A 27,748-nucleotide genomic window follows, 5' to 3' on the forward strand; every position below is an offset into this window, starting at 1 on the left:
ACTGAACCTGGGGCTCAAATAATTATGGTGGGCAACAGAAAAATAACAAGGATGGGTGTGAGGGTCAAAACTAGGGACGAAGAAGGGGACGCCGAGCAGAGAATCCCGGACAGCACCCAAGGCTCCTCAAAGGTGTCAAGGGAGCCAGTGGATGCCACCCAGAGGAACTGTGCCTGGAGACGTGAACACAGGGAGGAATGGAAATAGGCCCCACAGTCATAGAGAACCCCCTCAGCCAGCATCCTCTTCCTGGGTTTATAGATAGCCACTTTGGCCATCGTGAAGAGGAGGTTGACGAGCGGGTCCCGTGGCTTTGTGGGGCCACAGATAGAGTGTGCGTATATAAAGAGGTCGGGGGGAGAAGTGTAGCCAAAAACATAAAAGGAGGTCCAGGAGGAGCTGGAATAGGGGCTGTAACCTGGCGCATTCAAGATAGGCATGCGCCAGGGTCTCCCTCATGCTGCAAAAGGGACAGGTGTCAGGGATGGAGGTGAACCGCACCAGGTATACGCCCGTGCTCACAACTCCGTGAAGGAGCCGCCAGCTGATATCCCCAGTGGGCCGTGGGACTAGGGTAGAATACCGGCTGGCCCAACGGAGTTCCTTACCCTCACTAGGTGGCAACAGGTCCCGTCACTTAGTGTTGGGGCAGGACATGAAGGTGAAGAGACAGAGAGCATGAGCGTGTACAGATGTGCCCTTGGCGCAGTTCTGAAGCAAACTGGTTGCAGGTCGTGCAGCCAGCTCAAGGCATACAGGTGGGACGGCTGGTTGGGGGGTGTGGGGTGGGCCTTACAGGACAGGGACCTGATGAAAAGGTCCGGAGGGCCAGGGGTGTGGGATGGGCAGGGAGCCACCCTCCTGTAAGATCCGCTTGAGGTAAGATATGTTAGCCCTAGAATGTTAAAGGCCCCTTTTCCTACAAGCTGAAAAGAGAGACACCTGAATCCAATTAAGAGCTGCCTGAGACCTTTTAAAACCCCTCCTCTGGTGAGAGGAAGTGGAGAGAGAAAGACAAGCTGCTGCCAGGCTAGTGGCAGCAGGGAAATAGGCTTCTCCAGGGTGAGAGGCTGTGCTCCTTCCCATAGGGGAAGCCAAACCTGAGTGTTTGCTCGGGGAAGGACTGACACCCTGGGGCAAGCAACAGGACAACACTCCACCCCCCTGAGGAGGCAGGGAAAATTATCCCCCTTTGTTTTTGTGTTTGAGAGACTGTTTCCTTTTTGTTTCGTGGAGGATCACCCCGCAGGCTGACCCCAAGGCCTACCCTGAAAATACGGCCAAAGAGCACAGAAGAGGGAAGACCAACACTGCCCAGAGTGGGGCTGATTTACCCCAGGCCTGCCACAGCCCGAGGGGGAAGTGCTAAGTCTGATGAGACAAAGGAGTTACCTTGCCACACAACGTATTTATCATATTCATTGTGGCACTTCTCATTGTTGCCATGTTACAAGGTGGAAAAAAAACCATACTTAAAAGCAGTCTGTTCATTTCATTTTGAATGTAAAGAGATTCATTCATAATGCAGTAGTGGCAGCAGCACTGACTGCTAGATGGCATAAATGCTTCCTTTCTAATCCCCTGTTTTCACTTGCTTGTAACTTTCCAAACTTCTTCTTTTCTGAGTCTATGGGACAAATAGAACCTCAGCAACACCAGTCAGCAAAACGGCAACTTTATTGTGAAGAAATAGACGCTATATACATAAGACATCAGTTTAACAACTCTAGTGGTCTGGGTTAAGATGCCTTAGATAGGGCTAAGAAACATTAGTGTGGAGTGTTCTGCCTGTGAGGATCATACCTTCTTCTTAGCTGTCAAATTTGAAAGAAACTTGAGGGTTTGGTGTTTAGATATTTGGAATGATCCTCTTTGATGTCAAACTCAAAAATGCCACATGATCTTCATACTTGTTGACTGAACACTTACGCACTTTCCCTCACAACTAGCTTTCTAGCACCATTGCATTTTTGCGGGGAGGGCAGATCACCTCCAGTTTCTTGTACCTGATTTTGGAAATTATGAATGTATGTGAGTATATAGCTCCTTGTAATGTGCTCTTCTGGGGATGTGTAGAAAAATGGCATAGTGGCAAATATAGGGGTAAAGTGGAGAGCAAGAGGGAGAGAGACAGTTCTTTGTGTTTCTAGAGACTTCTAAAAGGTGACCAGCTCAACCAGGTGTGCAGTGGGCGTGCCTCTCCCCATGCTTTCCAGCAGGGAGGGGAGAAATCGCAATTATGATGCAGCGTGATCTTCTAAGCAAACAGATGGGCAAAATAAGATTGATCTCTGAAATGGCTATTGAATGTTGAAGATGCTACAGGAAGTGTTCTTTTCCTCCTCCTCCTTTGCTATTACAACCATTCTCCCCTTCCCAAACTTCTGTAATAGGTCTTTCTTCATACACACGCAAAATGTCACTACGAGCTCTTGACATGAAGCTGTCACCATGTCCGTCCTTTTTCTCTGGAATTCTTCTGATGGTTCTGCTAGCATGCATAAGCTGAGTATGGCTGCAGCTCAGATTTGTGAAATGCTTAATTTTTGTTTCAGAGGGGTAGCTGTGTTAGTCTGTATCAGCAAAAAGAATGAGGAGTACTTGTGGCACTTAGAGACTAACAAATTTGTTAGTCTCTAAGGTGCCACAAGTACTCCTCGTTCTTTTCTTTTTAATTTTTCTTGTCTCCCCTGATATATTTCCTAGAGCAGTGAAGAGACTATTTGAGCTGTAACATCCAAATGTAGAGCATAAATTAGACCTGTAGCTGGTGATGAGCAGTAATTTTGTGGTGGATGCTTCTTTTTGTTTTGATTTTGTTCCACGTTTTTCTGCCACTTTAGTGATTGGGTGGCATTCAAATGCACTAATCACCCAGATCAGGAGGAGGATTTGAATCCCAGTGCACAGCAGCAATAAAAAAGATAAACAAGGTACTAGCAAGTTTGTATTAGCATAGAGTTTAAGTACCAAGCAAGAGGTACTACACTGTATATGAATTGTTAGAGAATATTGTGTGCAGTGCTTATAGCAGTCTTGTAAATCATTATAAAATGTCAGTAGCCTGGGTGCATCTGCTTGCCCACCCTGACTGTGATGCTTCTGGGAGAATGGTTTTACATACCTGTGCAAAAATACGTTTTTTTTTTGTCATCCCAGGTCAGTGAGTGTGTCGGAGTCTCCAAGGCTGAATATTATTATTTTGGAGGTGGTGCAGCAGAAAAGAGCACAGATACTAAGTCTGAGGAATTTAATTGAGGCTACATTAAAGGATTTGGGACTGATACTCATTGCTAAAAAGGGATATGCCCAGGTGACGGCGGTCTTCATGAGACATTTGAAAAGGACTGGCATGCTTTGTTAGCCTTTTCCTGCTCCTGGCGTTTAAAATGTCTCAGTGAATAATCAGTATTTGTAGAAAGAAAAGGAGGACTTGTGGCACCTTAGAGACTAACAAATTTATTTGAGCATAAGCTTTCATGAGCTACAGCTCACTTCATTGGATGCATTCAGTGGAAAATATAGTGGAGAGATTTATATACACAGAGAACATGAAAGAATGGGTGTTACCATACACACTGTAAGGAAAGTGATCACTTAAGGTGAGATATTACCAGCAGGAGAGCGGCGGGGGGAGGCGGGGGGGGGGTTGGAGGGAACCTTTTGTAGTGATAATCAAGGTGGGCCATTTCCAGCAGTTGACAAGAACGTCTGAGGAACAGTGGGGGGTGGGGGAATAAACATGGGAAAATAGTTTTACTTTGTGTAATGACCCATCCACTCCCAGTCTCTATTCAAGCCTAAGTTAATTGTATCCAGTTTGCAATTTAATTCCAATTCAGCAGTCTCTTGTTGGAGTCTGTTTTTGAAGCATTTTGTTGAAGAATTGCAACTTTTAGGTCTGTAATCGAGTGACCAAAGAGATTGAAGTGTTCTCCAACAAGATCTCTATCAAGCATTCTTACAACTACAATACCCACCTCCCGAAGTGAAGAAACAGATTGACAGAGCCAGAAGAGTACCCAGAAGTCACCTACTACAGAACAGGCCCAACGAAGAAAATAACAGAACGCCACTAGCCATCACCTTCAGCCTCCAACTAAAACCTCTCCAACGCATCATCAAGGATCTACAACCTATCCTGAAGGACGACCCATCACTCTCACAGATCTTGGGAGACAGGCCAGTCTTTGCTTACAGACAGCCCCCCAACCTGAAGCAAATACTCACCAGCAACCACACATCACACAACAGAACCACTAACCCAGGAACCTATCCTTGCAACAAAGCCCGTTGCCAACTGTGTCCACATATCTATTCAGGGGACACCATCATAGGGCCTAATCACATCAGCTACACTATCAGAGGCTCGTTCAGCTGCACATCTACCAATGTGATATATGCCACCATGTGCCAGCAATGCCCCTCTGCCATGTACATTGGTCAAACTGGACAGTCTCTACGTAAAAGAATAAATGGACACAAATCAGATGTCAAGAATTATAACATTCAAAAACCAGTTGGAGAACACTTCAGTCTCTTTGGTCACTCGATTACAGACCTAAAAGTTGCAATTCTTCAACAAAAAAACTTCAAAACTAGACTCCAACGAGAGACTGCTGAATTGGAATTAATTTGCAAACTGGATACAATTAACTTAGGCTTGACTAGAGCCTGGGAGTGGATGTGTCATTACACAAAGTAAAACTATTTCCCCATGTTTATTCCCCCACCCCCCACTGTTCCTCAGACGTTCTTGTCAACTGCTGGAAATGGCCCACCTTCAAAAGGTGTGCCTCCTCCCCCGCCCCCCCCCCCCCCCCGCTCTCCTGCTGGTTATAGATCACCTTAAGTGATCACTCTCGTTAGTGTGTATGGTAACACCTATTGTTTCATGTTCTCTATGTATATAAATCTACACACTGTATTTTCCACTGAATGCATCCGATGAAGTGAGCTGTAGTTCACGAAAGCTTATGCTCAAATAAATTTGTTAATCTCTGAGGTGCCACAAGTACTCCTTTTCTTTTTGCGAATACAGACTAACACGGCTGCTGCTCTGAAACCTGTCAGTATTTGTAGAGGAAGTTGCCTTATGAAGAGAATGGGTATGCACTGTATATAGTAGCTATCCCTGAATCCAAGGGTCAGTGAGGTTTTTCCATCCTGCCTGAGAATGTAAATATTAGGGCTGTTGATTAATCGCAGTTAAATCACGTGATTAACTCAAAAAAATTAATCGCAGTTTTAATCTCACTGTTAAACGATAGGATACCAATTGAAATTTATTAAATATTTTTGGATGTTTTTCTACATTTTCAAATATATTGATTTCAATTACAACACAGAATACGAAGTGTACCGTGCTCACTTTATATTATTTTTATTACAAATATTTGCACCGTAAAAATGATAAAAAAAAAAATATATATATTTTTCAGTTCACCACATACAAGTACTGTAGTGCAATTTCTTTATTGTGAAAGTGCAATTTACAAATATAGGGGTTTTTTTGTTACATAACTACACTCAAAACCAAAACAATGTAAAACTTTAGAACCTACCAGTCCACTCAGTCCTACTTCTTGTTCAGCCAATTGCTAAGAAAAGCAAGGTTGTTTACATTTACGGGAGATACTGCTGCCTACTTCTCTTTTACAATGTCACCATAAAGTGAGTACAGGCATCCGCATCGGATTTTTGTAGCTAGTATTGCAAGGTATTTATGTGCCAGATATGCTAAACATTCATAGACCACTTCATGCTTCAACCACCATTCCAGAGGACACGCTTCCATGCTGAAGATGCTCATTAAAAAAATTATGCGTTAATTAAATTTGTGACTGAACTCCTTTGGAGGGGAGAATTGTATGTCTCTGGTTCTGTTTTACCCACATTATGCCATATATCTCATGTTACAGCAGTCTTGGATGATGACTCAGCACATGTTGTTTCTTTTAAGAACGCTTTCACTGCAGATTTGACAAAATGCAAAGAAGGTACCAAAGTGAGATTTCTAAAGATAGCTACAGCACTCAACCCAAGGCTTAAAAATCTGAAGTACCTTCCAAAATATGAGAGGGACGAGGTGTGGACCATGCTTTCAGAAGTCTTAAATGAGCAACACTCCAATGCGGAAACTACAGAACCCGAAGCACCAAAAAAGAAAATCAACCTTCTGCTGGTGGCATCTGACTCAGATGATGAAAATGAACATGCGTCAGTCCGCACTGCTTTGGATTGTAATTGAGCAGAACCCATCATCAGTATGGATGCATGTCCTCTGGAATGGTGGTTGAAGCATGAAGGGACATATGAATCTTCAGCGCATCTGGCATGTAAATATCTTGCGACACCAGCCACCATGTGAACACCTGTTCTCATGGTAGCTGTGCCATTTGTGTTCACAGTGCCATGTGAATGCCTGTTCTCACTTTCAGGTGACATTCTGAACACGAAGCGGGCAGCATTATCTCCTGCAAATGTAAACAAACTTGTTTTTCTGAGTGATTGGCTGAACAAGAAATAGGACTGAGTGGACTTGTAGGCGCTAAAGTTTTACATTGTTTTATTTTTGAGTTGAAGTTATGTTAAAAAAAAATCTACATTTGTAAGTTGCACTTTCACAATAAAGAGATTGCAACTACAGTACTTGTATAAGGTAAACTGAAAAATACTACTACTCTCTTTTTTACAGTGCAAATATTTGTAATAAAAAATAAAGTGTGCACTGTACACTTTGTATTCTGACAGGTTTCAGAGTAGCAGCCGTGTTAGTCTGTATCTGCAAAAAGAACAGGAGTACTTGTGGCACCTTAGAGACTAACAAATTTATTAGAGCATAAGCTTTTGTGGGCTACAGCCCACTTCATCGGATGCATAGAATGGAACATATATATTATATATACATATATCACACACACATACAGATAAGTTGGAAGTTACCATACAAACTGAGAGAGGCCAATTAGTTAAAATGAACTATTATTAGCAGGAGAAAAAAAACTTCTGTAGTGATAATCTAGATGGTCCATTTAGACAGTTGACAAGAAGGTGTGAGGCTACTTAACTTAAGGAAATAGATTCAATATGTGTAATGACCCAGCCACTCCCAGTGGCTATTCAAACCCAAGTTAATGGTATCTAGTTTGCATATTAATTCTCCGACTCAAAGAATATTTCCAACACACCTCTGAACAACATACTAACCCACAGAATGCTTCCTACCAACACTACAAAAAGAAGGATTCTGCGTGGACTCCTCCTGAAGCTCAAAACAAGAGACTGGACTTCTACACAGATTGCTTCCGTCGACGTGCACGGGCTGAAATTGTGGAAAAGCAGCATCGTTTGCCCCATAACCGCAGCCGTGCTGAACACAATGCCATCAACAGCCTCAGGAGCAACTCTGACATCATAATCAAAAAGGCTGACAAAGGGGGTGCTGTCATCATCATGAATAAGTTGGAATATGAACAAGAAGCTGCTAGGCAGCTCTCTAACTCCACATTCTACAGGCCATTATCCTCTGATCCCACTGAGGATTACCAAAAGAAACTACACCATCTGCTCAAGAAACTCCCTGAAAAAGCACAGGAACAGATCTGTGCAGACACATGCCTAAAACCCCGACCAGGGGTATTCTATCTGCTTCCCAAGATCCATAAACCTGGGAATCCTGGACACCCCATCATCTCAGGCATTGGCACCCTGGAAGCAGGATTGTCTGGCTATGTGGACTCTCTCCTCAAGCCCTATGCTACCAGCACTCCCAGCTATCTTCGAGACACCACTGACTTCCTGGGGAAACTACAATGCATCGGTGATCTTCCAGAAAACACCCTCCTGGCCACTATGGATGTAGAAGCCCTCTACACCAACATTCCACACAAAGATGGACTACAAGCCGTCAGGAACAGTATCCCTGATAATGTCACGGCAAACCTGGTGGCTGAACTTTGTGACTTTGTCCTCACCCATAACTATTTCACATTTGGGGACAATGTATACCTTCAAGTCAGCGGCACTGCTATGGGTACCCGCATGGTCCCACAGTATGCTAACATTTTTATGGCTGACTTAGAACAACGCTTCCTCAGCTCTCGTCCCCTAACACCCCATCTCTACTTGTGCTACATTGATGACATCATCATCATCTGGACCCATGGAAAAGAAGCCCTTGAGGAATTCCACCATGATTTCAACAATTTCCATTCCACCATCAGCCTCAGCCTAGACCAATCCACACAAGCGGTCCATTTCCTGGACACTACTGTGCTAATAGGTGATGGTCACATAAACACCACCCTATACCGGAAATCTACTGACCGCTATACTTACCTACATGCCGCCAGCTTCCATCTAGGACACACCACACGATCCATTGTCTACAGCCAAGCTCTAAGGTACAACCGCATTTGCTCCAATCCCTCAGACAGAGACAAACACCTACAAGATCTCTATCAAGCATTCTTACAACTACAATACCCACCTGCTGAAGTGAACAAATAGATTGACAGAGCCAGAAGAGTACGCAGAAGTCACCTACTACAGAACAGGCCCAACAAAGAAAATAACAGAATGCCACTAGCTGTCACCTTCAGCCCCCAACTAAAACCTCTCCAGCGCATCATCAAAGATTTACAACCTATCCTGAAAAATGATCCCTCACTCTCACAGATCTTGGGAGACAGACTGGTCCTCGCTTACAGACAGCCCCCCAACCTGAAGCAAGGACTCAGCAGCAACCACACAACAGAACCACTAACCCAGGAACCTATCCTTGCAACAAAGCCCGTTGCCAACTCTGTCCACATGAAGAAGAGGAGTACTTGTGGCACGTTAGAGACTAACCAATTTATTTGAGCATAAGCTTTCGTGAGCTACAGCTCACTTCATCGGATGCATGTTTATTCAAGTGACACCGTCATAGGACCTAATCACATTAACCACGCCATCAGGGGCTTGTTCACCTGCTCATCTATCAATGTGATATATGCCATCATGTGCTAGCAATGCCCCTCTGCCATGTACATTGGCCAAACCGGATAGTCTCTACGCAAAAGAATAAGTGGACACAAATCTGACATCAGGAATCATAACATTCAAAAACCGGTAGGAGAACACTTCAACCTCACTGGTCACTCAGTAAAAGATTTAAGAGTGGCAATTTTGCAACAGAAAAGCTTCAAAAACAGACTCCAACAAGAAACTGCTGAGCTTGAATTAATATGCAAACTAGATACCATTAACTTGGGTTTGAATAGCCACTGGGAGTGGCTGGGTCATTACACATATTGAATCTATTTTCTTAAGTTAAGTAGCCTCACACTTTCTTGTCAACTGTCTAAATGGGCCATCTAGATTATCACTACAAAAGTTTTTTTCTCCTTCTGATAATAGCTCATCTTAACTAATTGGCCTCTCTCAGTTTGTATGGTAACTTCCAACTTACCTGTATGTGTGTGTGATATATGTATATATATGTTCCATTCTATGCATCCGATGAAGTAGGCTGTAGCCCACAAAAGCTTATGCTCTAATAAATTTGTTAGTCTCTAAGGTGCCACAAGTACTCCTCTTCTTTTTGTATTCTGTGTTGTAATTGAAATCAATATATTTGAAAATGTAGAAAACATCCAAAAATATTTAAATAAATGGTATTCTGTTATTGTTTAACAATGCGATTAATTGCAATTAATTTTTTTAATTGCTTGACAGCCCTAGTATATGTGTAATTGAATTCCTTCTATGTTTTCTCATGGAATAATTGGATTGGTTTCTTTTTAAAAGGGTCACTGTAATTTCTATTTACCATTTATTTTAGTTTCATAGAAGAAGATGCTTTAGTGCCACAGAATACAAGTTATAAAAATAGATATCTACAAAATCACAAGGAGGTGTGGACTTACCTTTACTCCTTCTGGAGCAATAATTCCTGGCTTGTTGAATGTTGGTGGTTTCTGTAGTGGACAAAAGTGCTAATAGGTGCTCATGCATAACAGAGAGCTGCCCCATTTTACTTATTTCAGCATTCTGAAAGTTCATCTGGTTAGAAGATTTTTCTTAGAATCATTTGGTTTGGAAGTAGCATCTTAGGGTTCATCTAGCTCATTCATCTTCAATATAGCAGGACTGAATTAAGTCATCCTAAACCATGCCTAATGCAGGTGCGTAGTCCAGCCTTGAACATCTCTGCTGAACAAGGTTCCACAATTTTTGTGCAAGCTTGCCTGGCTTTTCCTTGGCTATAGATTAATCTCTTGCAAGGTGTAGATGGCTTGCTGCTAAAATGTGATATACATCTGACATCAGCCAAATGGGAAGAGCCCAGTGCTGGAGACTTAACAAGTTGCTGTCCCAGTGTGATTGCTGTTCTAATAATCAGAAGAACTTTACTGTTTGACATTAAAGTACAATTTTAAAGTGCACATGCACAAGTGTTCCTTTGCATTCTGCACAGTGTCACACACTGATGCGCAGGGGACAGTAACTTTGGCCTATTCTCCAACAGGTTTCCACCTCAGTGCCACAGTGGTACCTCCGCAGATGGTGCCACCAAAAGGTGCATACAACGTGGCCGTGATGTTTGACCGATGCAGGATCACCTCGTGCAGCTGTACCTGTGGAGCTGGGGCCAAGTGGTGTGCCCATGTCGTGGCCCTCTGTCTCTTCCGGATACACAATGTAGGCCTTTAAATACAATTCTGTCATTCTCTAGGTATCTTCCTGTAATGATGTAGGGGCTTAAAGCTCCATAACATGACCCTGCTTGCTTCTCTCCAGTGAAGTTATTCTTGACTGTTCCTTATCTAATGGCATGATAGTTGTGAGTCATGCAGCTTTTGAGACTGGAATCTTTGTATGGTAATGCAGGCCCTATGCATTCACAGTTTGAATCTAAAGTTGCAGAATATCTTTTGATACTGTGCATCCCACTGTGACTAGATAGGATATCCCACTCTGCCCTATTTAATTGTTCCCTAGGATTGTGTATTCTTCCTTCAATCTGCAAAGGGTCAGCAGTGGAGTAAATCTTGTGCTGGAAGTCTTTGCAAGCATGGGATTTCTTGGGATTTGAAAGCTGTTATGCTGTTCAATCATCCTGAGCTGCATTTCAGTCAATCTTGGTCTTCGTATGCACTCACTCATTGAACAGACTGTGCTGCCGAGAGGGTGTCTGCTACCTGCCAGTCTGACACCCAAAGTGAGAGTCTTGATTTTTTATTAGTGCCAGCCATGTGCATAGTAATGCACAAATATAGTGAAGAGGTAGGTACTCCCTGCCCCAAGGTGCTCCAGTTGAAAATGGGCAGAATATAATGTTAAGACACACAAAATATACATGTGGAGGGTCTGTCTTTTGTTGCAGATTTATCTGCTTAGTGGACTGTTTTTGAAAAGCTTTGCAGAAATACATTTTAAGGAGGGATTTGAGTATGGATTGTGGAATGGAAAAGAAGATTCTGCATTGCCATGGCGCAATTACAGTCCATAGTGGTTTTTAATCAATCCCAGGCCCTCTAAATACATAAAGAGATGCTAATTACCTGTTGAGAAATTCTCTAATAGTTTATCAGTGGTATTTCACAATGGATAATCATCATGAGCTTAAACTGATACTTGCTGCCTTCAGTCTCCAGGTGGCAGCTGAGTATTTTAAACCCAATTTCTGCTCTCAAATGGTTTCTCCTTTGAAAAGTTGGTGTGGGAGGCTGAGAATAGGCAGCAGCTTTCCTGATTCACAGCATTAGGCAGAAGAAGGTTTGGAGCCCCCTATGCGTATGCCAACACTACGAAATTAGGTCGCATTTATAGAAGTTGTTTTTTTAGAAATCGTTTTTATATAGTCGATTGTGTGTGTCCCCACACAAAATGCTCTAAGTGCATTAACTCGGCAGAGTGCTTCCACAGTACCGAGGCTAGCGTCGACTTCCGAAGTGTTGCACTGTGGGTAGCTATCCCACAGTTCCTGCAGTCTCCGCTGCCCATTGGAATTCTGGGGTTGAGATCCCAATGCCTGTTGGGGCAAAAAACACTGTCGCGGGTGGTTCTGGGTACATGTCATCAGGACCTCCCTCCCTCCCTCCCTCTGTGAAAGCAACGGCAGACAATCGTTTTGCGCCTTTTTTCCTGAGTTACCTGTGCAGACGCCATACCACGGCAAGCATGGAGCCCACTCAGCTCACTGTCACCGTATGTCTCCTGGGTGCTGGCAGACGTGGTACTGCATTGCTACACAGCAGCAGCAACCCGTTGCCTTGTGGCAGCAGACGGTGCAATAGGCCTGAAAACCATCCTCATCGTGTCCGAGGTGCTCCTGGACGCCTTGGTAAGGTCGGTCAGGAGCGCCTGGGCAGATATGGGCACAGGGACTAAATTAGGAGTGACTCGACCAGGTCATTCTCTTTAGTCCTGCAGGCAGTCCTATTGTACCATCTTATGGTGAGCAGGCAGGAGATGTGAGGATGGCTAGCAGTCCTATTGCACCATCTTCTGCGGAGCAGCCAGGAGATGTGGATGGCTTGCCTTCCTACTGCACTGTCTGCTGCCAGCCAAAGATGTAAAAGATAGATGGAGTGGATCAAAATAAGAAATAGACCAGATTTGTTTTGTATTCATTTGCTCCCCCCTCCCTCCCTCCGTGAAATCAATGGCCGACAATCGTTTTGGTGAGGTCTGTCCGGGGCACCTTGAAAACTTTAATGGAGATTCAGTCCTCCCTGAAATAGCAGAGGGAGGGATAGCTTAGTGGGTTGAGCATTGGCCTGCTAAACCCAGGGTTTTGAGTTCAATCCTTGAGGGGGCCATTCGGTGTGACAGTTGTTTTTGTTTCTCCTTGATGTAAAGCCACCCCCTTTGTTGATTTTTAATTCCCTGTAAGCCAACCCTGTAAGCCAAGTCGTCAGTCGCCCCTCCCTCCATCAGAGCAACGGCGGACAATCGTTCCGTGCCTTTTTTCTATGCAGATGTCATACCACAGCAAGCATGGAACCCGCTCAGATCACTCTGGCTATTAGGAGCACATTAAACACCACATGCATTATCCAGCAGTATATGCAGCACCAGAACCTGGCAAAGCGCTACCGGGCGAGTAGGCGACGTCAGCGCGGTGACGAGAGTGATGAGGACATGGACACAGACTTCTCTCAAAGCGTGGGCCCTGGCAATGCGGGCATCATGGTGCTAATGGGGCAGGTTCATGCCGTGGAACACCGATTCTGGGCCCGGGAAACAAGCACAGACTGGTGGGACCACATAGTGTTGCAAGTCTGGGACAATTCCCAGTGGCTGCAAAACTTTCGCATGTGTAAGGGCACTTTCATGGAACTTTGTGACTTGCTTTCCCCTGCCCTGAAGTGACAGAATACCAAGATGAGAGCAGCCCTCACAGTTGAGAAGCGAGTGGCGATAGCCCTGTGGAAGTTTGCAACACCAGACAGCTATCGGTCAGTTGGGAATCAATTTGGAGTGGGCAAATCTACTGTTGGGGCTGCTGTGGTGCAAGTAGCCAACGCAATCAAAGATCTGCTGATATCAAGGGTAGTGACCCTGGGAAATGTGCAGGTCATAGTGGCTGGCTTTGCTGCAATGGGATTCCCTAACTGTGGTGGGGCCATAGACGGAACCCATATCCCTATCTTGGCACCGGAGCACCAAGCCGGCGAGTACATAAACCGCAAGGGGTACTTTTCAATAGTGCTGCAAGCTCTGGTGGATCACAAGGAACGTTTCACCAACATCAACGTGGGATGGCCGGGAAAGGTACATGACGCTCGCATCTTCAGGAACTCTGGTCTATTTCAAAAGCTGCAGGAAGGGACTTTATTCTCAGACCAGAAAATAACCGTTGGGGATGTTGAAATGCCTATAGTTATCCTTGGGGACCCAGCCTACCCCTTAATGCCATGGCTCATGAAGCCATACACAGGCAGCCTGGACATTAGTCAGGAGCTGTTCAACTACATGCTGAGCAAGTGCAGAACGGTGGTAGAATGTGCATTTGGACATTTAAAAGCGCGCTGGCGCAGTTTAGTGACTCGGTTAGGCCTCAGCGAAACCAATATTCCCATTGTTATTACTGCTTGCTGTGCACTCCACAATATCTGTGAGAGTAAGGGGGAGACATTTATGGCGGGGTGGAAGGTTGAGGCAAATCGCCTGGCCGCTGGTTAGGCGCAGCCAGACACCAGGGCGGTTAGAAGAGCACAGGAGGGCATGGTGCGCATCAGAGAAGCTTTGAAAACCAGTTTCATGACTGGCCAGGCTATGGTGTGAAAGTTCTGTTTGTTTCTCCTTGATGAAACCCCCCGCCTCTTGGTTCACTCTACTTCCCTGTAAGCTAACCATCCTCCCCTCCTCCCTTCGATCACCACTTGCAGAGGCAATAAAGTCATTGTTGCTTCACATTCATGCATTCTTTATCAATTCATCACACAAATAGGGGGATAACTGCCAAGGTAGCCTGGGAGGGGTGGTGGAGGAGGGAAGGACAAGGCCACACAGCACTTCAAAAATTTAAAACTTTAAAACTTACTGAATGCTAGCCTTCTGTTTTTTGGACAATCCTCTAGGGTGGAGTGGCTGGAGGCCCCCCCACCGCGTGCTTGGGCGTCTGGGTGTGGAGGCTATGGAACTTGGGGCGGAGGGCAGTTGGTTACACAGGGGCTGTAGCGGCAGTCTGTGCTCCATCTGCCTTTCCTGCAGTTCACCCATATGCTGGAGCATATTAGTTTGATCCTCCAGCAGCCTCAGCATTGAATCCTGCCTCCTCTCATCATGCTGCCACCACCTTTCAGCTTCAGCCCTCTCCTCAGCCCACCACCTCTCCTCCTGGTCATTTTGTGCTTTCCTGCTCTCTGACATTGTCTGCCTCCACACATTCATCTGTGCTCTGTCAGTGTGGGAGGATAGCATGAGCTCAGAGAACATTTCAAATGTGAGTGCATTTTTTTCACCTTCTGATCTTCACTAGCCTCTGGGAAGGAGAAGATCCTGTGATTCTTCAAACACATGGAGCTGGTGGAGGAAAAAAAAGGGACAGTGGTATTTAAAAAGACACATTTTATAGAACAATGGGTACACTCTTTCATGGTAAACCTTGCTGTTAACATTACATACATAGCACATGTGCTTTCGTTACAAGGTTGCATTTTGCCTCCCCACCCCATCATGTGGCTAGCCCCTCAACCCTCCCCCCTCCACATGGCTAACAGCGGGAAACATTTCTGTTCAGCCACAGGCAAACCGCCCAGCAGGAACGGGCACCTCTGAATGTCCCCTTAAGAAAAGCACCCTATTTCAACCAGGTGACCATGAATGATATCACTCTCCTGAGGATAACACAGAGAGATAAAGAACGGATGTTGTTTGAATGCCAGCAAACATACACTGCAATGCTTTGTTGTACAATGATTCCCGAGTACGTGCTACTGGCCTGGAGTGGTAAAGTGTCCTACCATGGTGGATGGAGTAAGGCTGCCCTCCCCAGAAACCTTTTGCAAAGGCTTTGGGAGTATATCCAGGAGAGCCACAAATGCATTATTAAACATGCTTGCTTTTAAACCAAGTATAGTATTTTAAAAGGTACACTCACCAGAGGTCCCTTCTCTGCCTGGCGGGTCTGGGAGGCAGCCTTGGGTGGGTTCGGGGGGTACTGGGTCCAGGTCCAGGGTGAGAAACAGTTCCAGGCTGTCGGGAAAACCGGTTTCTCCGCTTGCTTGCTGTGAGCTATCTACAACCTCATCATCATCATCTTCCTCGTCCCCAAAACCTGCTTTCGTGTTGCCTCCATCTCCACTGAAGGAGTCAAACAACACGGCTGGGGTAGTGGTGGTTGAACCCCCTAAAATGGCATGCAGCTCATCATAGAAGTGGCATGTTTGGGGCTCTGACCCGGAGCAGCCGTTTGCCTCTCTGTTTTTCTGTTAGGCTTGCCTCAGCTCCTTAAGTTTCACGCGGCACTGCTTCGGGTCCCTGTTGTAGCCTCTGTCCTTCATGCCCTGGGAGATTTTGACAAATGTTTTGGCATTTCGAAAACTGGAATGGAGTTCTGATAGCACGGATTCCTCTCCCCACACAGCAATCAGATCCCGTACCTCCCGTTTGGTCCACGCTGGAGCTCTTTTGCGATTCTGGGACTCCATCATGGTCACCTGTGCTGATGAGCTCTGCATGGTCACCTCTGCTGATGAGCTCTGCACTCACCTGCCTCTTGCCACGTTGGCCAAACAGGAAATTGAAATTCAAAAGTTCGCGGGCATTTTCCTGTCTACCTGGCCAGTGCATCTGAGTTGAGAGTGCTGTCCTGAGCGGTCACAATGGAGCACTCTGGCATAGCTCCCGGAGGCCAATACCTTCTAATTGCGTCCACAGTATCCCAAATTCGACCCGGCAAGGCCGATTTCAGGGCTAATCCCCTTGTCAAGGGTGGAGTAAGGAAATCGATTTTAAGAGCCCTTTAAGTCGAAAAAAAGGGCTTCGTCATGTGGACGGGTGCAGGGTTAAATTGATTTTACGCTGCTAAATTTGACTTCAACTCCTAGTGTAGACCAGGGCTATGTGACAAAAGCAAACAAGCATCTCTCCCATCAGAAAGGTTTTGCTTATTATTGAGAGCATCGTGTTGTTTGCATATACTGAGTGCAAAAAGGAAGCTATATGTAAAGGGTATTGCTATATGCAGACATACCCAGATTCAGAACTATACCAATTATCAATGCTATCTTACTCATTGAAATGCTCTCACTTTATTCCAGTTTACATTTAGGTGGCTTCTGCTGGGAGATTGTGAAAGAATTTATGGAATTGGCTTTTGCTGTGTCTCTAATCTATTTTTTAAAAAGCCTGTAATGAAGCGAAACTGAATTTAGCATTAGAATGAATAAGCATCTAACAGTGTAAGTGGAATGAGTGGTGATCCACAGAGCTGTTTCCTTTGCCAAAAGCTAAAAAAGAATGGCCTGTTTTAGAGGTTTGTTTGTGAATTCTTTGCCAGTGTTTGTGGAACTGCTAGTAACAACAGAGCTTATTCCCAGCTGTTAGCAGAATTTCCATGACAAGGGATCCTTTTTTTAAAAACAGGTTGTATAAAACTAAGTCCTAGGTGGTTTGAGTTTAGGCTACAGTATTGTCTTATGATTACAAGGAAAATCCATATCCACATAGAGCCAGGAACCTGTGCTAGGAACCTGCTAGAAACACCTGTGCTTAAACATGGCTGTTACTAGCACTGATTCAGTCATCGGTTGGACAGGGCTTAGTTCTGTCCGACCTTGTTGACAGTAGTACTCTTACATCTCCTCTCTTCTCTCTCCAGGCATCTGCAGTATGCTTGCGAGCACCTGTTTCAGAGTCCTTGTCTCGGCTGCAGAGAGATCAGCTACAGAAATTTGCTCAGTACCTGATCAGTGAACTCCCACAACAGGTAAGTGGAGACAATCCTATAGAATCATACAATGTTAGGGTTGGAAGGGACCTGAGGAGGTCATCTAGTCCAACCCCCTGCTCAAAGCAGGACCAATCCCCAATTAAATCATCCCAGCCAGGGCTTTGTCAAGCCTGACCTTAAAAACTTCTAAAGAAGGAGATTCCACCACCTCCCTAGGTAACGCATTCCAGTGTTTCACCACCCTCCTAGTGAAAAAGTTTTTCCTAATATCCACATAAATCTCCCCCACTGCAACTTGAGACCATTACTCCTTGTTCTGTCATCTGCTACCTCTGAGAACAGTCTAGATCCATCTTCTTTGGAACCCCCTTTCAGGTAGTTGAAAGCAGCTATCAAATCCCCCCTCATTCTTCTCTTCCGTAGACTAAACATCCCCAGTTCCCTCAGCCTCTCCTCATAAGTCATGTGTTCCAGTCCCCTAATCATTTTTGTTGCCCTCCGCTGGACTCTTTCCAATTTTTCCACATCCCTCTTGTAGTGTGGGGCCCAAAAGTGGACACAGTACTTCAGATGAGGCCTCACCAGTGTCGAATAGATGGGAACGATCACATCCCTCAATCTGCTGGCAATGCCCCTACTTATACATCCCAAAATGCCATTGGCCTTCTTGGCAACAAGGGCACGCAGTTGACTCATATCCAGCTTCTCATCCAATGTAACCCCTAGGTCCTTTTCTGCAGAAATGCTGCTGAGCCATTCCGTCCCTAGTCTGTAGCGGTGCGTTGGATTCTTCCGTCCTAAGTGCAGGACTCTGCAGTTGTCCTTGTTGAACCTATACCAATGGAACCCTGTTAAACTGAGATCCTTCTGGGTTGTTTTGATCTCTCTCTGTAATGTTTTCCTTCCCAAACAGCCAATTACTGTTCCTGATCACTTTCTAATAACTGGGGAGGCTTTCTTTTGTTGTTAACCACATGGTTTAATAGTTATTTGTTGTCAGGTAAAGGATTAGAATTGTGTCCTAAAAGGGGAGAGGAGAGTGATGCTTAATCATCTCAAGAAATTGGATATCACCTGGGCATAAACAGGTGTGTAGCTCATGGTTATGGAGATCATACATCTGCCAAAACAAAAGAAATTAACAAGGGGGAAGGGCATAGTGTTCAAAGTACAGTTCAGTGTTTGTTTTCCTCTTTATTGTGTATGAATTTAGTGCTGATGAAAGCAGCATGATTTGACAGCCCTGAGAACTGTCTACAGAACATATATAGCATGGCCAGCGGCAGTGAAGGATTCCCCACCATGCCTCACCAGTGTTTCAACCCTAATCTAAAGAGGCCACCCCACCTGTAAGAGTGAAAGGATAGTTCAGTTTCTGACTCTGAGCTGTTCAATCTTGCCATCTCTGCTGAGGCTTGCAAAGCAGAGGGACAGCTATGATGGGCTTTATGATGTGGATATCACAGTACTTTCACACAGGCTGCTGAACAGTCATTGGATCATACTAACTTTTGGTCTCTACCAACCTGGGCTGCATGCAAACCAGTGAGGATGAGATGTAAGGTTTTTACTTAAGCTGGCATTTCTTAACCAGTGGGTCAGGAGCTGAGAAGGGTTGAAAATTTTAGCACAGTTGGCAAAGAAAATCTCACTCCCCCACACACCCTTACCCTTCAAGGCCAAGTGTTATCTGTCTGACTCTTGAAACACACACAAATTATATAGGCTTATTGTTGTTGGTGATATTTTTTTTTTTATTCTTACTTTTATAGTAAATGTAAGGAGGTCTTGAAAAGTTTGAACTGAGAGTAAGGGGTTGCTAATCTGGAAAAGCTGAGCAACACTGGCCTAAGCCACTCAATCCCCCTGCTTCCTCTATTTTTGAATTTATGTGCATTCAGTGCACAGTGGGTGCACAGCTTATTTCCACTAGGGGTTAGGACACTGTTAAAATGTGGACAAAGCTTCTTTAGTAATTCATGGAACTTTAATAAGAACAATGTAAGTAAGACTCCAATCACCAAAAGTATTAAACTGCTTAGGAGCAGAAAATAGAGCAATCACATCAATGTAAAGACAATAACATACAGGTACTGTCTCTTTGCTGTAGATGGACCGTGAACCAGTACCAGTTACATTTCTTCCTGCTGGTGTATGTAAGAGAACCAGCCTTTCTCGCCCCCTCCAGATTTTGTGGATTTAGGTATTTGGGTAGTGATTAGAAAAAGGCATCCGGAAACACGAGTAGCGCTGCTGGCAGTTGTTCCTTAGCAATGAATGAGCTGGTATAAGGGAAGGTATATTATCTCCTTCAATAGTGCATGCCCGCTGTGACCCCAAGAACAGCTGGATGATTAAATTATTACCATTTTACCAGATGATCTGATTGGATGTTGCCCAACAGGAAAGTTTTAGGCTTTATTGGAAAATCTATCTTAATCTGTTTAATATAATCTTGGATCATTTTCACTTCCCAAAGGGCCTTTGATAAGGGAGGGAATGCCCCAAACTCATCCCGCAGCCCTCAGAGTGTTGGGGATCAAGGTGTCTTGAGTATGGCTGCTTGTGAGGACTTTGTGTATACGATGTAAAGCATTGGTTCTGTGAACCACTGGTGGTCCACAGAGAGCTGGAGTGTCATATGAGGTGGCTTTTTCCCCTTATTTCCAGTTGATGAAATATTGCCACAGGGAAGCTATTCACTCACAAATGTGGAGGGGAAGTGGTCCACTGGCACATGAATGTAACGGGTGGAGTTCTTTAGATAATCTCTCTTAAGATGATGTTTGTGCTGTGAAAAAAGAAAGCACTGATGTTGAGCATTTGGAACTTGTTACCCAGTTCTCCTTCAGAGGGCTACCTGCACTGGGGAACCCAGTCTCCCTATTTCAATTAAGCACACAAGTTTGTTTTGCTGAGATATTGCTCCCTCAGGCACTTGTTTCGTGTAGTGAGTATTCCCTTCCTGCTGCAATTCCTCAGTGCTGCAGCCTTCAATGTGTGAGGTTGTCTTAGCAAGTGATTTCTCACCTCTCTACATCTTGCAAAACTATAGTAATGGGAAAGCTGCAAGAGCCACCTAATGCCTAGCCTGTTTCTCCAGGTGCCTCATAGACACGAAATGCCCCCACTGAACAGTTGTGGTTATTGTTTTCCTTCAGTCTGTTTATAAGTGAAGATTGGCCCATATCATTCACAAATTTCTTACTATGTAGGAGGATGTGCAGTGTTTTATGCTTAGTCTCAGGTATACGATCACGTTTACCCCAGCATTTTGCTGTGCAAAGTGGGGGTATGTTGAGAGTGGAGGCCTGTCTTTGACCCTCTGTTGTATCACTCTTAAGTTTGAGCTATCTTCATAATCCATTGTGCTCATTGTGAGCATGAATCCTGGTAGCAAATGGATCCAAGACTGCAGCCCTATACTAGTTTGAAAATCAGGAAAGCCAGCCTTCCTCCCTGCATTGTGGCTCCTAGGAAGGCCGGACTAAACCTAGGTTTTAAAGCTCCAAATCACCTGGAGACAGTGCTATTCAGCTTCTTAGGGAATGACTTGGGGATAAGAAATGGAAGCATATATAGTGAGTACAAGAAAATGGTGGTGGTGGCCTCTCAACTGCGGCCACTCAAAAGAGAAGCTTGGAATTTTACTGCTGTCTCCCATTCTCCCCCAGAAGATTTGATCAGCCACTCCTTTCCGTGTTGCTTTGGTTTACCTGTTAGGATGCAAACTTTGCATAAAGGTTTACATTAAGAAGAAACGTGAAAAAGTGGAATGACTAGGGTTATACTATGGTATCAGCAATAGCGCATGGCGTTCCCTTCACTCTCCTGTTTTTTAAAAGGGCTATTACATGTGTCCAGCATGCAGGAACCTCTGGGTTGAAAACTAGGAAAGGAGCCCTGTCAGGGTTCACTCCCCACTCTGAACTCTAGGGTACAGATGTCGGGACCCGCATGAAAGACCCCCTAAGCTTATTTCTACCAACTTAGGTTAAAACTTCCCCAAGGCACGAAGTCTTTGCCCTTGGATTAGATAAAACGCTGCCACCGCCAAGTGATTTAACAAACAACCAGGGAAAGGACGACTTGGAGTTCCTATTTCCCCAAAATATCCCCCCAAGCCATTGCAACCCCTTTCCTGGGGAGGCTTGAGAATAAACAAGATGATCACAAACCAGCCTTGGATTTTTAAGACCCAAAAAACCCAATCAGATTCTTAAAAAACAGAACTTTATTTGAAGAACAAAAAAAGATAGGAGAACAACTCTGTAAGATCAGAATGGAAGATAATCTTACAGGCAGTCAGATTCAAAACACAGAGAATCCCTCGAGGCAAAACCTTAAGTTACAAAAAGACACAAAAACAGAAATACACATTTCCTCCAGCACAGCAAATTTCACAAGCCAGAACAAAGAGAACCTAACACATTTTCTAGCTAGATTACTTACTAACTTTACAGGAGTTGATTTGCATCCTTGATCTGTTCCCGGCAAAGGTATCACACAGACAGACAAACCCACCCCCCCCCCAGATTATGAAAGTATCTTGTCCCCTCATTGGTCATTTTGGGTCAGGTGTCAGCAGGGTTACCTGAGCTTCTTAACCCTTTACAGGTGAAAGGACTTTGCCTCTGGCCAGGAGGGATTTTATAGCAGTATATACAGAAAAGTGGTTACCCTTCCCTTTATATTTATGACAAGCCCTAAAGGGTAACCTGGATTTAAGTGTTTTTAAACTGCTCTGACAAGCCAACAGTTCCTCAGTAACAATAATGAAAATCAGAGTAGCTTCTTGGTTTGTTATGACAAGGCAAGACATGCAGATTTACTTTCAAGTCGCATTCAATATGTTTCTCTTGTGTTTTAGATTCTTCCTACTGCTCAGCGCCTACTGGATGAGCTGTTATCTTCTCAGTCCACTGCCATCAACACAGTGTGTGGAGCCCCAGGTAATTTGCATAGTTTTTCTCTGATTTGATTCTGTTATCTGCCTCAAGGATGGGAGCAGATATTTCTCCGTTGGGTAATGTTACTAAATTACTGGGACACTGCTCCTGAGATTGCTGTGGGAAGACAAGGAAAGGGGATAAGTATAAGGATATGTGTAAACAGAGTTACTGGAGGGAACTGCTGGTGCTGCAGACTGATGAGAAGGCATGGTGTGGAATCTTTAGATACTGCACAGCTTGGCTATTTTCAGTGGAAGATATTTTCCATTAACCCATTGTGCAATGACTGCAATATGTTTCCAGGCCCCATGAACAGTTCTGAGACTGTTGCTTTCTGGATGGGATGAAGTTAAGGCGCCTTGCTTATATGTGGCCTGCAATTTCTTGGGTTTTGGGGTGTAGACTTCATCTCTCCGACACCTGCAAACTGTGTATGTTCTTTCTCAAGATCCCACTGCTGGTCCCTCAGCCTCAGACCAAAGCACCTGGTACCTGGATGAATCTACTTTAAGTGACAACATAAAGAAAACCCTTCACAAATTCTGTGGGCCCTCTCCTGTTGTCTTCAGGTAAACTGCGTCATCTTCAGAGTAAGGACTGTATTCCTGCCTACAAAGGGTTGCGGAACATGGACTCAGAGTCCATGGGAGTGCTCTCCTTTGCTTCTACATGGACTGTATGGTGTATAAGTGAGCATCGTGCCATGAAACTAAGGATGCTTAATTGTGGGGTCACTCTCCCAGGTAATGTTCTCTGTCTGTGCATGTCTGTTGCAATGTTGAGTCTCAGTAGATAAAAACCCTCTCTAGCACTCATTTAGTCTGTGCACAATGTGTATATATATATAACTTGCCTGTTCCTGTCTGACTCCTGTTATGCTTACTCTTAAGTGACATACATTTGTCAAAGCCCCTCTCAAAATGGAAATATTTGATGGCCCAGAATCTATTTTTGTGCTGCTGTGCTCTGTCGTCTTCATTCCTGTTCTCCTTCCCCTTTCACTCTCTCAGTGATGTGAACTCTATGTACCTCTCCTCCACGGAGCCACCAGCCGCTGCCGAGTGGGCATGTCTCCTGCGTCCCCTGAGAGGGAGAGAGCCTGAGGGGATCTGGAACCTCCTCTCTATTGTTCGGGAGATGTTCAAGAGAAGGGACAGCAATGCAGCCCCTCTGCTGGAGATCCTGACTGACCAGTGTCTGACCTATGAGCAGGTATTCAGTCCCTCCTGGGGAAGCAGATCAGCCACTGGGGAACCAGTCAATGGTGATGACTGTTCAATGCTGTTAGAATTAATGGCTTGGAAAAATTTACAGTCTTTATGTGCATTGTGGGAGAGGCACATTCCCTCCAAAGTGAACTGCTCTTCAGTGAGCTTCTGTGGTCTGACTTTGGGTGCTGGATCGGTGATGCTCACAACTCCATTGCACCCCATGATGATGTCAAATATGTGTATTTGTATTAACACTGGTATGTGGTTTAAATCCTTTTTGTCATCTCTTGCCTGTGCATCTTCTGTCCAGTCAGTGCAGTTTACTCTGTTGATTTTTCCAAAACAAAGTCCCATCTGTGATGACCATTACTTTTGTATTGACTTTAAGGGATATGGTTGGATGACAGAATTTCAGACTCTTGGTTATTTGGTAGAAAATAGCTTTTGGAAGCTTTGAGCCTTTACTTTAAATCTGTTAACAATAGCAATAATAATAACAATTTTGTGTGAATTTAGTGGTAGGGAAAAGGTTCATTTTGACAATCCTAGACACTGAGGTTGTCACTCCACATTGCAGGTGTAAACATGGGTTTCTTCAGTGCATGCTTTTCCCCCCATTACTCTATCATATACCTCTGCCTTAGTTGGAGTGGGGAAAATCAAAGGTTTCTCTCTCCATGCCCATTCAGTCCTTGCTCTGTCTGATGATGTAGCTAAGAAGAGAACCATTTGTGAGAGTGGATATTATCTAGGCATCTGTTCTTTCACAGCCAGACTGAACCTACAAAATTCATTTCACATAGGTCACTCAACTGCAACCAGGAGGTGGTAACTTTAGTCACTACCAGTGTGCTGGATTTGCCACTACTGTACTGCAGAGTATGTTTTATAGCTCTTTTCCCTATCTCCAGTCATTCTGCTCTTGTTTTCATTTTTGTCTGAGGTTCCATCCAGCTCTATGTTTCTATGGGTCCCTTCTTTGTGTGCCTCTGCTTTAATGCCCATAATTCATTTAGAAAGAAATAAAAAACAAGGTATTGCATGCCTAGCAACAGAATTTACTATTCCTGATTGTCATTTACGATTTACTTCCAGAATTCAGGTCCTCCAGCCTGTGCAAATGTGGGGTGGGTGGGACTCGGGAATCGGATGTTTGGGCACAGCTGCATTGAATGTATCTTCTTCTGCAGATAACGGGTTGGTGGTATAGCGTGCGAACATCTGCATCCCACAGCAGCGCTAGCGGGCACACTGGCCGCAGTAATGGTCAGTCGGAAGTGGCTGCTCATGCCTGTGCCAGCATGTGTGATGAGATGGTGGTTCTCTGGAGGCTGGCTGTCCTAGACCCAACCATCAGCCCACAGAGGTAAGCACCAGGATCAGATAATCTTTAACGAATTCATTAAAGAGTCCAGTCCAACCCCCACTATTTAGCTCTGTGGTGCACACGAACTCTTAGCTTTCTTTCCTTACATGTCTAGTGATTGCCTAATGAGGAAAGTATGATTCAAACTGTTCTGCTGTCCATCCTCATGGCCAAGATGGGCTCTAATGTCCAAGATAAACTTAATCACGTTCAGCTTTAATTGCTAGTATTACTCTGTGTTTTTAACCCTGATTTCCAGAGTGAATAATTTGTCTCTTGTCTGTGTGGTTCCTTTTAACATGCAAGTATGGTTATGCACTTAATTTTTCTAATCTCTCCTGATGGAGAGAGCCTTTCTGGAATGGCAGTGCCCTGAAGGATTCAGTTCAGTGATAACACCCAGCCTCTTCTTCATAACTGGTTTCTGGAGTTTCTAGTTTAGAACTAACGTAGTCTTTGCTAAGTATGTTGCATTGTTTTGCATTACATTTCAGCTCACGCTGGATCAGCCAAGTGGCAAAGGTGTCCAGATACAGTTGTATTTTTGGTTTATCCTGCTGTACTTGCTGTATATTTTAGCTTAGTATAGACTGCTGATTTGAGCCCTGGATGCATGTATGTATATTCATTATGGTATTGATGTATGTTTAAGAATACTGGCCCCTGCAGGATACCATTTTGTCTCTGCCCCATTCTGATGTAACACTGATAACTCATTGCCTCTTATTAGTCAATCTTCCTTACTATACTAGTCAGACCATACTTCTTCGGTGTCTGTGCTGCTTGGGCAGTGCTGTCAAATGCTTTGCTGAAATCTAGTTTAACGACACGCCCAAATTGCCCTCATCGATCTACCCTGTTTCTATATTGAAAATGCCTATTCAGTTCAGTATGGCATGATCTGTTTTATCAATCTGTAGCTGTAACTGGCTAGATTCCTCCACATGTCACACATACATTGTAATGCTTTCTTAGTACTTTAACTTGCAATTTAGTAGTTTCACAGGTTTCTTCTTTACCCAGATCATTCATTATTCTTAAACTTTTTTTTAATAATTGGAACTATATTTTGCTTTCTGCAGTCTTGTGTATATTCCTTGTGTGTATTCCACGATGTAGTGACAATTATTGCTAGTGGTCCTGTTTCCTCAGCCAGTACTTTCAGGCCTCTGGGATGAAGCATGATGGTTTATAAACCACAATACTTTGCTAACTTGCACACAATTGACTACCCTCTCCATTTAGCAATAATTGAATAGTAGATGCTGTGTTCAGGTCTCATGTTAAGACTTCTTTATTTTTTACAAAATTTCATAGCTTATGTCATGTTTTATAAAATGTTTGCAGTATTAGGCAAGATATGATGCAGTGTGTTTTCTGTTTGTTATGAAAGATCATAAACAAGAAAAGTTTACTCTTGGTTTGTCAGAATTAATGAAGCCAGGATGATCATTTTGGCATATTTGCTTTTTAGCTCTTTGTTCACTTTCCAATCTTCTAAATTATTATTAAACATTAATATAAAGTCATAACTTTGTAGGATACCTCAGTGAGATTAAAAAATTGTGGTCTCTGCCCCTAGAGAGTTTACAGTCTGAAATAGGAAAAAAAAAAAAAAAATACCCAGAGAGACAAAGAGAAGACAGTAGGGAATCAGGCACGAGGTTTAAAACAAACAAAAATGTGAGTTATGTTATGTAGTCAGTAAAACATAAAAGTTGTTTTGTTGTTTATAAGGCAGAGTCAAATCATTCTTCCCTTCTATATAGTAGATGTCTATCTTAACGTTCCAGTCATCTGATTAATTCCAAATTGCTAAAAGTTCGTACTTTATTTCAAGCATAATTCAAATGCCTCTTGCTTTATTTCCAATTCTTCTACAGTTTGTATAGAGTCACCAGAAAGGTGCCCACTTTCAATTCCTTTGACTTGTTTTATTCTCATTCCTGCATGCTGTTTTTCAGTGGAGCATAATGAGGCTTGCTACAGCCTTCACAACTTGTTGCAGCTTCCCCCTATCCTAATGGTACCTTTTCTATGAGTAGTTCCCCTGCCCCTCGCTACCTTTTTAACTAATCCCCATCAGCCTATTCCTAGCTAATTGGTTTTCTTAGTGGTCAAATGGAAACAGTTGGTGGTATAGAGTTCCTTTTATCCTAATGAGTCCAAACTCTTACATCCCTTGCTCAGTTTACCTCTACCACCTTTTGCTTCTGGATCTGATAAAATCACTAGAAGATTGAGGTGTTCAGTTTTATTCCCCAGAACTCTGGAATCAATGGCAAAGGTAGGAGGGGGGTTCACTGAAAAACTTGGGATTTCCCCAGTGCTTTAGCAATGTTTTCCTTGGGACTTTGGATGGTTTGTGTAGGATTTAGTGTTCACGAGAGGCGGACCAATAGCACTGATTGGAGCCAGACATAGTACAGCTTCAAGCCCTATGCAAACTTTCTCACTTTGCTTTGCCAGTGATTCTTATTCCGGATGTACAACAGTTCCCTGTTGTAGTCCTTTGCTGTTTTACCAGGGTGCTAATGTCACATCTGTGATGGGTGAACTTTGGGATGTAGCTGCTCAGGAGCTCACAAGCCAGTGCTTCATCCTGAGCCCCCAGTCTACAACACATTCCCATGTTTGACTTGGCAGCATTTGGCTTCCATGGCATAGGCCTGTGTAGAAGCTGATTTTTGACACGTCTCTTTCCTTTATCTTCTCTGTGCTGTTTTCTGACCGACTATGCCATTTACGCTAATTCAGCAGAAGGGTTTTCTGGGGGAGGATGAGGTATTCTGTGAGGTGGGGGGTGTTTTGTCCTGGTGTGTTTTATGAC

The 27,748-nt window shown here is 44.1% G+C and overlaps 1 protein-coding gene across 4 annotated transcripts in view; it reads left to right on the plus strand.

Annotated features, from left to right (window-relative positions):
- Positions 1–27,748, plus strand: part of ZSWIM8 (zinc finger SWIM-type containing 8) — a 138,833-nt gene that overhangs the window by 72,789 nt on the left and 38,296 nt on the right. For 3 of the 4 annotated variants that reach the window (XM_037903657.2, XM_027829784.3, XM_037903658.2), the window contains 6 exons: positions 10,514–10,686; positions 17,318–17,425; positions 22,260–22,341; positions 22,790–22,910; positions 23,352–23,553; positions 24,743–24,918. In XM_037903657.2, the coding sequence (XP_037759585.1) occupies positions 10,514–10,686; positions 17,318–17,425; positions 22,260–22,341; positions 22,790–22,910; positions 23,352–23,553; positions 24,743–24,918 (862 nt within the window). Of the gene's footprint in view, positions 1–10,513; positions 10,687–17,317; positions 17,426–22,259; positions 22,342–22,789; positions 22,911–22,939; positions 23,085–23,351; positions 23,554–24,742; positions 24,919–27,748 lie in introns of those variants that run through there. The other variant, XM_037903659.2, reaches the window with a different exon arrangement.

The sequence above is a fragment of the Chelonia mydas genome, chromosome 7 (genome assembly GCF_015237465.2).
Source record: "Chelonia mydas isolate rCheMyd1 chromosome 7, rCheMyd1.pri.v2, whole genome shotgun sequence".
Classification (NCBI taxonomy): Eukaryota; Metazoa; Chordata; order Testudines; family Cheloniidae; genus Chelonia; species Chelonia mydas.